Genomic DNA, 13468 nt, shown 5'->3' on the forward strand with positions numbered 1-13468 from the left:
TAGAAAGTGGGAGATATCTATACTGCAGGGTGAGGTAATGAAAGATAAGGCATAGCCATAGAAACCAGGGGAAAAGACTGCTAGTAGCTATCCACAGAGAGAACGAAGGGTGTGAATGGCCAATCGGTCATTCAGTCAGTGTTTCCCACTGACGGCGCTGCTGTGTTTTGGGCCAAACCTAATGACTCATTATGTCCATGTGTTTCACTGATTGGCTCGTCCTGCAACGCCATAACTTCTGTAAGCAATGGTAAGCTAAATATAAATAGCTCCCCAACATTTGTTCCACAACGACTGCTGGAGATGGCAGGCAAGAAGGCAGCATTGTGCTTTTTGGAGGGGACCCTCACGAGGAAGCTGGATAGAGTAGAGCTGAGACAGGACACATACTCCTCCCACTCCAGGAGATAGGCTTCCAGCAGGGTCACCAGCCCTACCTGGAATGCAATAGCAGCCCTAGTCAATGCAAGTGCATTCCAGAAGAGGATGAAAGAAGATGATTCGGGGAAAAGCCTTCTTTACTTAGCGAGAGTAAGTGAACAACCTTCAGTTTCCCACTGGACACCCCTCGCATCCTCAACCCTTTCTGTCATTCAGCCACCTGGGCCTTTGCCAACACCAGACTCTCCTCTCCGTCCCACCATGTTTCCCCAGTAGCTGCTATGCTCCTCACACTTCAGCTCCTATCCAAGCACCACGCTTGCCACACCTCATCATCAAGTTAAATGTCAACACTCATACCAACACTCTTCCTCTTTGTGTCTTTGCAGGACAAACTCAACCATAACAGTTGGAGTCATGCCTGAGCTGAGAACCCTCACACATTTTTGAGGAGTGAACCCTCGACCTGGCTAGGGAGGAGAAAGAGGGTTGCCTACACTGCTTATGAAAAGGGGGCATGCTGCACACCAGCAACTAGCCCCATCAACCTCATCTAAAGGCCAATGCAAGGCTGTGTGCAGACCTCCAGGCATGTCTAACCAGGGCTTTGAGTAGCTGCAGCAAAAACTGATTCTTCTTTATACTCTCACCTTCTTGATATAAAAGCTAACATTCCATTGGACTTTCTGGTTATGGTGTTTGTTCCTGATCTCTACATTGCTGTGATCTATATACATAGAATCCTAAATATCTTTGGTCTTTCACTGTTCATAGCTTCTTGTCATTTAAAAAAACAATCAAATCTATCCTTGATTGTCCCAAAATGAATGACCTCACGGTAGCTCAGTTGAAATCTATATCATAGTTTTGCTCACTTACTTAATTCATCAAAGTCCCTTTGCAATTTTATGCTCCCTTCCACATACATTATTATTTCACTAATCTTTTTTGTCATTGGCAAACTTGGTTATATTGCTCTCTATCATGCCAATGTGTTAAGAATTGTGAGCAAGGAATTACTAAGCACTGTAAATCAGGAATTTCTACTAATGAGTGGAGCTAATATATAATACAATAATGTATGTTCATATACCATGGGATAGCTTCAAGTTTATGGTGTAAAAATCCACAACAGAAATGTGAAATGTTCCAAAATAAATGCTGTAATTACAAGGATTATATTTGCAAAATCATTGTCATGCATTGAACAACCCACTCCCTGTTCCACTTCACCTCCAGATGTATTTGTGTAACAAATGTGTGCAAGTCTGTTTAAAAATGTAGACTGTAGAAATATACATATATATAGAATCTTAACTGGTTCTGGAGGTCTGAATATAATGAATGCTAAGAACAAAAGCCCAATGTAGGCTTGTACCATAAAGGCAATTTGCAGTGTTGGTTAACTGTGTGGTTGTTCCACGGTACAGGAAGCTTTGCTATGTCCCTTGTAAATATATAAAATAGTATAAACTGAGAAAAAAATCTACTCACCTAATCAAGCATGTTCTTTCCATAAATTTATTTATGATTGTTAATAAAAATTAAGTGGAATTCTAGGGCAATTTCCTAATTTCACATATCTGACCAGAAAATACCAATGGAACTTAATGAAACAGTAGGCAACCAAAGTGATGCCTGAGCCATAACTTAAATAGAAATGTCCTCTTTCCGACAATTAAATGGATTTAGATGGAATGAACTCAGGGCAGCATCCAGGACAGAGAGGAAAGTAAATATTTTTGATTTGATGTATTATTGTCACATGTGTTGGAATACAGTGAAAAGTTTCTTACACACTATATAGACAAAACATACCATTCATAGAGTACATAGTGGAGAAGGAAAGGAGAGGGTGAAGAAAATAGTGTTACAGTCTAGGGGGTAGAGAAAGACCAACTTAATATAAGGTGGATCCATTTAAAAGCCTGACGGCAGCAGGGAGGAAGTTGTTCTTGCGTCAAATACAATAGTAAAACAAAATACAAAGTACAATACAAACTCATATGAAAAAAATTGAGGAGTTACCTATCTGCTAAATGTTCATTTCTTACCTGTCGTGTAGCCATCCAGAATTTCTGGCGCAGCACTGAGAGATTAATCTGTACGCCTACAGCTGAAAAATAAGTTAAATAATTAACCTTAGTTTAGAAAAACCTAATTGCTTCTTTTTCTGGAATGATTTCAAATTACGACAATTCACAGGGCAAAAGAAATAATCCACACTTTGGGGAAGGAATGATGATAGAAGTCCTGCTGGTTCAAGAAGTGAGTGCACTCACTTGTTTTGAGCAGTGATGGGATTTATATTCTCTTTGTTACTCCTTCACACAGGTATTAACAAGGTGTTTTCCTACTGATGGGAAATAAAACCTGAGATAACCAAATTACTACCTCATAAGAAAAGGATACTGAGCTGGGGGAAGATGGAACTTGTCATATATGCACCAACAGAGCCAGGAGAAATTACTCCTGTGCAAATTAGAACAAGAAAGAAGTCAAAAACATTACTGACAGGAATTGTGTGCTGCAGAAAGCTTGAATACCATGCAGCAAGACCTGAACAATATTCAGGTTTGGGCCAGAGAATTCCCAGGAAATGAGCATACCAACAAGAGAGAATCCTATCAATCTCCCCATGACATTCAATGGCATGATTATTGCTGAATGCCCACCATCACCATTCTGGGGGTTACCATTGGCCAGAAACTGAACTGGACAAGTCATACAAATACTATGGCTACAAGAGTAGGTTAGGTGCTAGGAATTCTGCAATGAATAGCCCACCTCCTCACTTTCCAAAGCTTGTGCACCATTTACAAGACACAAGTCAGGAGTGTGATGGAATACACAACACTTGCCTGGTAAAGTGCAATTCCAACAATACTGAAGAAGCTTTATACCACCCAAGACAAAGTAGTTTGCTTGATCAGCATCCTATTCACCACCTTAAAAATTAACTCTAACACTGGTGCATAGGAATGGTGGTTTTGTACTATTTACAAGATGCAGAAACATGTCATAGAATTCCTGTAGTGCAGAAGGAGGCCATTTGGCTCATTGAGTCTGCACCAACCCTCTGACAGAGTATTTACCCAGGTCCTCTACCCTGTCCTATCCCATAATCCCAATATTCATCATGGCCAATCCACCTAACCTGCACATCTTTGGACTGTGAGAGGAAACTGGAGCACCTGGAGGAAACACATGCAGACATGGGAAGAACATGCACACTCCAGACAGACAGTCATGCAAGGCTGGAATTGAACCTGGGTCCCTAGCACTATGAGGCAGTAGTGCTAACCACTGCGTCACCATGCCACCCTTCAAGTTGCCTTTGACAGCATCTTACAAACCTGCGACCCCTACAATCGAGCAGATACATGAGAACACCAACACTTCCCTTCCAAGTCACACACCGTCTGACTATTGCTGGACTTCTACACCTACACCACAACCACGCTGGATGTGGGCTGGCAAGCAAACAGTGCCCTTCACCTACCCACTGCTGCTGGTATTTTGGCAATTAATGGCCTCATAAGGTCTTACTCCCAATGTCGCTTGTATTATACCAGCAATGGGGTGGGGTTACCTGGGTCACCCTGCAGGAATATTAGGTATTGGAGGCTACTAGATCACACTTCTGTTTGGGCACCTGGTGCCTTATAGAGGATCCCCCACCCCCTATTGTACTCCCCCCTGAAAGTTCCATGCCCACCACCCTTCTGAACCTAGGCCCCAACCACCATATTCTTGGCTTGCCAGAATGGTTCTTGTGGAATCAGTCCCTAACTCCTCCACTTAGTGTGTTTTCCAGTTGTAGTGATGATTATTGCTGGGCACTGAACTCAGTCTAAGAAGTGACAAGTGCTCCCAGTGGCATTGTTGGGACCAAAAATCTGCCTGCCATTCGGTTGGCTAGCAGTTCTCAGAGGCAGGACTTCCTTTCAGATGTGAGTGAAGATGCTCTGAGCCATTTAAAAGCCTGATGTAAAATTGGCTCAGGGTTTCTCGGCCTAGTGGAGATTGGCTTGCTGCAGACTTTTAAGACAGGGAGCATTGTGTAAAATACCACTCAACATAATTGTTTCTTCACTGTCCCTTGTCAAAATCTGGAATTGCCTCCCTAACAGCATTATCAGTATACCTACACTAGGTGAGCTGTAATGATTCAAGATTTTGGCTCACCACCTCAAGGACAACTGGGGATAGGGAGTAATGGCATGCCTTGCCAAGTGATGCTTATATCCCAGGAAGAAAAATGCCCCTCAAATTTGGTTTTAAAACCCATCTAACCTGATAGTATGAATGCCTCCTCTACTTGCTGACTATAAGGATCAAAATGAAATAAATTTAGATAAGTGCCACCCAGTAGTATCCAAATGGATGTGATCTGACAACATCAACTTGGCCAGAACTCAACACAAATTGGCACTTAAGGCCCAGAATTTACTGTACAAATACTGCAACTTTGAGACTAACCATACAGTCACTATTATTTATGCATAGATTGAACTACTAACTATATCTAACGAGGCTATCTTATCGTTCAAATACATTGAACAGCGTTAAGTCTTTGTGCTTGGACAATAGATATGACCTAAACTTGTGACGTAATATTAGGGCGTATAGATTTATGTCTAAGTATCTTTTTAATGAGATGATATATTAATTACAACCAGTCAATTTCTCTGGCACTGACAAAGCTAACAATGACAAGAGGGAAGTTTCTTCCTTCCAATTTTAATTGCTGTTTGAGATTTTAATGAAACATGATTTTTTTTATTTTAGACTTTGCAATTTTTAGACCAATGCTTTCTCTATTTACTAACTATAAAGAGCCGACATGAAATGAGTCTCAACAGTTTGGACATGAACTAGTTCAACCTCACTCAGGTATCACTATATTATTATTTTTCATCTTGTTACACTCTGCTCTGTTGAGACCACCAAACACCAGCAGTAACTATAGATAGCCTCAATGTACTATTTCCCCTGATGATAATTGTTAAACTGAAACAACTTCAAATACATCATCATTTTTCTGGTTTTCTTGTTCACTTTCTGGATTATTCAGCATTACACCAGAAATTCTAATCAGACCATCTAACAACTTACCAGAGAAAGGCAAGTGCTTTGTTTGAACATATCAATGATATCAGAATAACCTGCTTATGATCACAAAAGCAAGTTTTGACCAGCCTGCTGGAGGTGTGCTGTGATTTGAATTTGTGCATTCGGAACTGGCATGATTGGATGTATAGAATATAGTTCCAGTTAACTTTAAGATTATCATAGATCATAGAATCCCTACAGTGCAAGAGGCTGCCATTTGGCCCATTGAGTCTGCGCCGTCTCTCCAACAGAGCATCTTACCTAGGCCCATGCCACATCTTATAACCCCATGCATTTACCCCAGTAGTTCCCCCAATCTACACAGCTTGGGACACTGTGGCACAAATTAGCATAGTCAATCCCCTAATCTGCATATCTTTGGACTGTGGAAGGAAACCGGCGCACCTGGAGGAAACCCACATAGACACAAGGAGAATGTGAAAACTCCACACAGACAGTCACCCAAGGCTGGGTCCCTGATGCTTTATGGCAGCAATGTGAACCACTGTGCCATGGTGCTGCCCAGTTGGGTTCACAATGTAGCTCACTTACTCTTGCTGGAAGCTACGTATATTCATACTCAGGGACCTGCCTCTGTAGGCAAAAGGAACATGTCCAAGCATTACACCTTTTATGAATTAAACAAAAATGTAGGGCTCAGTAGTTCCCTGATGTATTCTCCATGACAATGCCTCAATCAATCAAAGTCAACTTGCTAACCAATCAGCACCCTCTTCTGATGCAGTATAAATTATTGCTCCCCTTGAAATTTGGCTTTCTTGTGTTTGTTCTGATCAGCGTAAATGCTATGCTTCACCAGCATTCCCCTTTTTTCAGCAACATCCAAGTTTATCTCTTCTATTCTTGCTCCTGCACCATCATCTGTGTTCCCCAAGGATCTATCCTTGGCCTTCTTGTATATATCATCTGATTGCTTCTGCCTTGGTAACATCATCTGAAAACAACTGAGTTAGTTTTCTCATGTATGATGAATAAATCCAGCTCTATCTCATCACCGTCTAACTCCATCCAATATTGGAAAGTAGAAAGTTCCTCCAATTAAATATTGGGAGTACCAAAGTTTGTGCATGTGAGGTCCCAAGATCCTGACATTATCCCATTCTCTTCTGGTTTTCCTTGGAGTAGGATTCAAAGCAAGCACGTAACCCCCTCGGACCTGTTGGGTAAATAATTAGGCAATGATTGAGATAGTTAAGAAGTCAGTTAATGGCTGTTTTAACCCTAAGTTCCAGCCAGAGGACCTGTTTCCAAACCTGTCAGACATTTGTCCAGGTCACTGAAATGAGGGCGCAACGTGAAGAGCTTCTTCAGTAAAACTGTCAAGCTGTGAACACTTTAAACGGTTACACTGAGGAGAGCTCCAGCAACAGCCTTTGAAGGGCTGCTTTTTATTTCTCACAGAGATTGCTTTCACTGCTTGACAGGTGATTGCCAAATTCTTGGAAGGTACTTCATCAGTTTACAGTTCACTCACTTTCAGCTGCTTCCCTGCTGCCAGTCTTCATCAAGCAGCTTATGTCACTCTACCCTCCACCTCTGATCGGGGTCAAGAGCAGAGGCTACCTCAATGCCAACAGCTGCAGCAACTGGGTGAGCTCTACCAGCACCAGTTGCCTCTTCCCCAGCAGCGGTTCCCTCCACAGGGCAGTGTGGGTGGACACTGAAAACTAGTGGGAAGGAGGCAAAACAACATGAGTCTAGAAATAGAGGATCTGCTCTATTGACAGGTTTGAGGGCCAGGAAGCTCAGGATCTCCCTGCAGGTTGCTGCTGAGAGCTGCTGCATCCTGGAACAAGACGTTGCCAATGGCTGACCAAGCGTCTGTCAACGGAGGGCCCAAACCTAACAGTTGCCATCAACACCTGCCCACTGTGTCCCTTTCTCTTGCCAAGCTATACACTCTCTTCTGCAAGGAAAAGAAAACAGGAGGTGTGAGAGGTTGTAAAAGCTTATGTGCAGAGGAGGAATGGACAACATTTGTGGGAAGTTATTATGAGGCATGGGTGTGAGAGGGCAATAAGATGGACGTGAGCGTTGGCTGTTCAAAGGGGAATAAGAGGCAGAGGAGTCAGGGGAATAAGTGGAGGTACAGGATGTGCTGTCTTGATGTGTGTTCAGCAGGAGGACACTGGTTAAGACAAATTGTGGATTGTGGAACTTGTCAGTTGAAAGTGTTACTCACACCCCTATCCTCCTAAGACTCTTGATCAACATGGTGCACTTTATCCAGGTTAAAAGTAGCACACCTCCTCAGTCATTGCATTCACACCTGTTTGGTTGGAGGGGCTTCTTCTTCCTCCCATCCTTTGGAAAGATCACACGTGAAATCTGACAAGAACTTGGCCGAGAGCCTTATTTTACCATTTTGATTCTAACTGTTGGGTAGACTTGAATCTGGGTGTGTATCATTTCCGACTTTTAGACCCGTTCTTAGGCACCCCCATACGTACTCTGCTTGAAAAAAATCAGCAATTCTAAATCATGCTGCACAAGCCTGTGGGTGGGGCTTAATACACCCAGAACCCTGCAACTCCCATCAGAGCCTTCAACTGTGCATGCTCTCAAAAAAATGATAAAATACTGCTCCCCTACCACATCGCGCCCGGGCCAGATAATAACTCTCCTTGGCTCCCACAGATATTGCCCTATTCCCACAACATTACTGACCCCCTTATCCCCCCACCCACCCACCACCCAGACTGATCGTGGCCCCCTCTCCTCCTTCCCCCAATGATCTCAGGCAAAGTGGCAGTGGACACCCCTTCCCCCTCACTCATCATAGGTAGAATGGCAGTGGATCCCCCTTGCCCCCAACAATCTCAGGCAGAGTGACAGAAGACCCCTTCTTCTGCCTCACTCATCACAGGCAGAGTGGCAATGGATCCCCCTTTCCCCTCACTCATCACAGGCAGAGTGGCAGCGGACCCCCCTTTCCCCCATTCATCGCGGGCAGAGTGGCTGCGGACCCCCCTTCCCCCCATTCATCTCAGGCAGAGTGGCAGCGGACACCCCTTCCCTCCAATGATCTCAGGTGGAATGGCAGCAGACCCCCCTTCCCCCTAGTAATCTCAGGTGGAAGGGCAGCAGACCCTCCCCCTTCCCACTCATTCATCTCAGGCAGAGTGGCAACGGAACCCCCTTTCCTCTCACTCATCACAGGCAGAATGGCAGCAGATACTCCATTCCCCCCGCCACTCATCACAGGCAGAGAGATCCACCTCCTTCCTCCACCCTACAGATATGAAGCAGGGTGATCTCCCTCACCCCCACCTGGACTCTCACATGCAAGACCCCCATCTCCTCCGGACTCTGGCTGTGTGACACCTCCCTTTTTCTCCCCTGTCCCCAATCATTGACGCACTAATCCACCTCCCCCCCCCACCCACAATGCAGCAGCGGTGAAGTGGTACACCTTCTTACCCCCAGGAGGACACAGACTAAGGGGGGCTGATGGGAATGCTGTCTGGGAGGAAGTCGATCAGAGCCAGGACACTGGCCCCCCCTGAATTGGGAAGCAGTGCTGGAAAAAGGTCAATGATCTCAACCATACAGCAAGGGTGAGTGCTGAACCCCATCTTGCATCATCCCCAAATCTCCCCCAGATCCTCCTATCCCCAGCAACCTGCATGCTTCCAGCTCCTGATCCCCAAGCATCACCTTCTTTTCCCCCCAGTGAGCCCCACTGCACTTGCCCTCCAAGGGCCACCATCTAGTACTCCACAGGAGTCACACAACCATTTCTTTCATGGTTCCTTCTGTCTCCACAGGAGAAGATTGACCATAACACCCGTGAGAGGGCAAAGACAGGGAATGGTGAGTCAGACTTTCAGGTCCTCCCCCTCTCTGAGGAGCAGATGCTGGAGCTCTCAAGAGAAGGGGAATTACAGGCTGTCAGCAACAGCATAGTCAGGCTGCCAATAAGACATGAGCACCTGTCAATCACTTTGAGGCATCTTCTAGGGGGAACGCGTTTCAGGTGCGAGGGGCATGGTTTAAAGGAGATGTACAAAGCATATTTATTTGCACAGAGAGGGTAATGGAGGTCTGGTACTCGCGGCTGGGGGAAGTCGCGCAGGCAGATATGATAGTGAACTTTAAAGGGATTTCTACAGCTACGTGAATGGGATGTGAATAGAAGTATATGGTCCCCAGTAAGATAGTGGGTAACAAATCAGATGGGCAGCCTGGTCGCTACAGGCTTGGAGGGCCAAAATGCCTGTTCCTGTCATGTAATTTTGTTGGTGCTTTGGTCTATGATCAATGGAGACATGTGATTCATGTGTTTGGCATCTGGAATTCCTCTCCTTGTGTCCTGTGTTGCAGGGGCAGATCTGAATGCCCTGGGGCCTTCTGGACTACAGGCCCCTGCTGTAGCTCCCGCCCATTCTGGTCCAGACAGCTCGGATGAGTCCTCGGAGGTTATGGGTGAACTGATCTCCGAGGGTGACACCATTTTAGCGTCAGCTTCCACGTCACAACTCAACATCCCAGATACTGACATGTTGGTGGGTTCAGTTGGTGCTGAGGCTTCTGGGTCTCTCTCTGGTGAGCACAACACATCTACTGATGTACATTGAGTAGAGGAGGGAATGTCTAAGGCTTCTGGCATGTGGAGGCCTGCTGGAGGCGAGGACTCAGCTGGCCCCAGGCTACACGCTGGCCCTCTGATTTCACTTCTCCCTCAGCTGCTGGAGATTCAGCAACAAAGCCAAGGAATGCAGGAGGGGTTGACAGCCACACTGGACCAATTGCGAGGTTGTTGGGAGGAGTCCTAAAGCTTTCAAGCAGACCAGCTACTGCCTGTCTTGCATGCTTCTCAGGTCAACACTGCAAGGGTGGCATCTGCAGTGGAAAACCTGGGGTAGGGGATCCTCATCATGAATTGCAGGCTCCAGGCGATGGCTGAGGCACAGCTGGCCACAGATGAGGGATTCAACAGGCTTCTTGAGAATCTGTGGCTCATGGCTGAGAAGCTCAAGAGCTTGCAGGAGACCCAGTGGGACAGCGCTGAGACACAATGGGCTCTGGCTGCAGCCTACGAGAACATGGCCCAGTTGCAGAAGATTATGGCTAAGGGGCTGCAGAGCTTTCAGGAGACCCAGTGGGTCAACACTGAGACACAACGGGCTATGGCAGAAGCCTTTAAGAAAGTGGCCCAGTCGCAGAGGGTCATGGCTGAGGGGCTGCAGAGCATGGCCCAGTCTCAGAGGGCATTTGCTGTGGCCACTGATAGGTGGCCCCTGATTCAGGTGACCATCGCAGAGGGCTTGATCACCATGGATAGGTGGTCCTCCAAGACTGGCAGGTCCAGGTGATGCTGGAGTTTCTGGAGCTCACTGCTGTCCCATGGAGTGACCCAGGAGATCACAGGAACACCAAGGGAGGAGAAAGGGCTAAGGCCTATGCCAGGGCTTTTCAGCCAGGAGACTGTGGCAGTGGCTACACCATCCGACTCCCCCCTTCTTGATGCCAGGACATCTATGGGAAGATTCCACTCATTAACTCTGTTTCACTTTTCACAGTTGCTATCAGATGTGCTAGGCATATCCAACATTTTTTGTTTTGATTTCAGACTATCCGCAGCCTTGGGGCAGGATTTTCATGGGCCGATGAGGACAGGAACAGAGACAGGTGGGCTTTAATTTTGCTTCACCGACTGGATAGATTGATTAAGGCTGTTGTTTAGAGGCTGACTGAAATTTTCCAGTTGTCCTGCGGGACTCCCATGGCATTAGAATATGCCAGCTGCATGGAATAGCAGACTGGGGAACCAGTGCTCTATGAAGCTTTTGAGACTCTCCTGCCTACCTGGCCACAAGTGTCTGTGGGCACCTCTATTCTTTTAGATGGCACAGAATATGCCTCAAGATCATAGAATCCCTACAGCCCAGAAGGAGGCCATTTAGCCCATTGAGTCTGCACCAACTCCTGAGCAGAGTAATTTACCCAGGCCGTCTCTCCTATTTTATTTCCATAATTCCACACATTTACCATGATTAATCCATCTAATCTACACATCTTAGGACACTAAGGGGCAATTTAGTATGGCCAATCCACCTAACCTGTACATCTTTGGACTGGTACCTCACTCTCCCTTACCTGCCAGACTAGGCTGCAGCTCCTTCCGTGCAGGAGGGCACAGGCCTACTTCTGACATTAATAAATAAAGTTTAAATTTTGAGAGCCTGGCCACTCTGCTTAATTGGATGACAAACATTCCCTCTGGTCACTAATTGGTGAATCAAGGCAAAATTAACGTAGGGTGACTGTTCCCAATACAGTGCAAGATCAGGACTCACATTCAATTTCAACATTATGGTCCCAACTCAAAATGCAAAATTCTGTCCTTGCTATCACACTTGAGCCCGAAGTGAGTTTCTGATCATATATCTGAACCATCATTAAGACCACCTGTGTCCATCTCACCTAACTTCATCCCTGTCTTTGTTCAGCTCTTGCTGAAACCCTCATTTGTGCCTTTGTTGCTTCCAGACTTGATTATTCCAAATGTTCAACTCTCCATAAACTTGAGGCCCTACAAAATTGCAATACAACATATTTACTGCACAACAGCAGACCACTGAATCCATTGTGCCTGTACCGATGGAAATAGAATCTGTCTACTCCCAATTTCCAGTTCTTGGTCTGTAGCCCTGTATGTCATGGCATCTCAAATGTGATGGTTCTGTATCTATCACTCTTTTGGGGGGTGAATTCCAGACCACCACCATCAAGCTGCTGCCTGTGCCTTTACTCATGCCAGTTTCTATTCACCCATCATCACTGTGTTTGCTGACACAGTAAGAAGTCTCAAAACACCAGGTTAAAGTCCAACAAGTTTATTTGATAGTAAACCCACTAGCTTTTGGGGTTTGCCCCTTTGTCAGGTGAGTGGAGAGTTTTGGTCACACACAGAGCATATAAAGGCACACACAGTTTACAGAATACTGATTAGAATGCAAGTCTTTACAACTAATCAATTATTCAAGGTGCAGACAATATGAGTGGAGATAGCATTAAGCATAGGTTAAAGAGATGTGTACTGTCTCCAGACAGGACAGCAAGTGAGATGTTGCAAGCCCAGGCAAGTCATGAGGGTTACAGATAATGTGACATGAACCCAAGATCCCGGTTGAGGACATCCTTATGTGTGCAGAACTTGGCTAACAGTTTCTGCTCAGCGACTCGCGCTGTCGTATGTCGTGAAGGCCACCTTGGAGAATATTTACCCAAGGATCAGAGGCTGAATGTCCGTGACCGCTGAAGTGCTCGCCAACAGGAAGGGAACAGTCTTGCCTGGTGATTGTCGAGTGGTGTTCATTCATCCATTGTCATAGTGTCTGCATGGTCTCCCCAATGCACCATGCCTTGGGACATCCTTTCTTGCAATGTATCAGGTAGACCATGTTGGCCAAGTTGCAAGAGTATGTGCCGTGTACCTGGTGGATGGCATTCTCACGTGAGAGGATGGCATCCATGTTGATGATCCAGCATGTCTTGCAGAGGTTGCTGTGGCAGGGTTGTTGGTGTTGTGGTCACTGCTCTCCTGAAGGCTGGGTAGTTTGCTGCGGACAATGGTCTGTTTGAGGTTGTGCGGTTGTTTGAAGACAAGAAGTAGGGTGTGGGGATGGCCTTGGCAAGATGTTCGTCTTCATCAATGACATGTTGAAGACTCCGAAGGAGATGTTGTAGCTTCTCTGCTCCGTGTAAGTACTGGACGACGAAGGGTACTCTGTCCACCATGTGCCATGTTTGTCTTCTGAGGAGATTGGTGCGTCAGAACTGTCGATCGATGAGTGGAGCGCCATATCCTGTTCTTATGAGGGCATCTTTCAGCGCCTGGAGGTGTCTGCTGTGATCCTCCTCAGCAGTGATCCTGTGTGTATGGAGGGCTTGTCCATAGGGGATGGCTTCTTTAACAAGTTTAGGCTGGAAGCTGGAGAAGTGGAGC

General features: G+C 45.9%; 1 protein-coding gene across 2 annotated transcripts in view; it reads right to left on the bottom strand.

Annotated features, from left to right (window-relative positions):
• LOC145344092 (voltage-dependent calcium channel subunit alpha-2/delta-4-like) overlaps positions 1-13468 on the bottom strand; it is a 429967-nt gene that overhangs the window by 82220 nt on the left and 334279 nt on the right. For both annotated transcript variants that reach the window (XM_080190916.1, XM_080190917.1), the window contains one exon: positions 2436-2497. In XM_080190916.1, coding sequence (XP_080047042.1) covers positions 2436-2497 — 62 coding nt within the window. The remainder of the gene's footprint in view (positions 1-2435; positions 2498-13468) is intronic.

The sequence above is a fragment of the Carcharhinus amblyrhynchos genome, chromosome 6 (assembly GCF_965287045.1).
Source record: "Carcharhinus amblyrhynchos chromosome 6, sCarAmb.v2.hapA, whole genome shotgun sequence".
Taxonomy (NCBI): domain Eukaryota; kingdom Metazoa; phylum Chordata; class Chondrichthyes; order Carcharhiniformes; family Carcharhinidae; genus Carcharhinus; species Carcharhinus amblyrhynchos.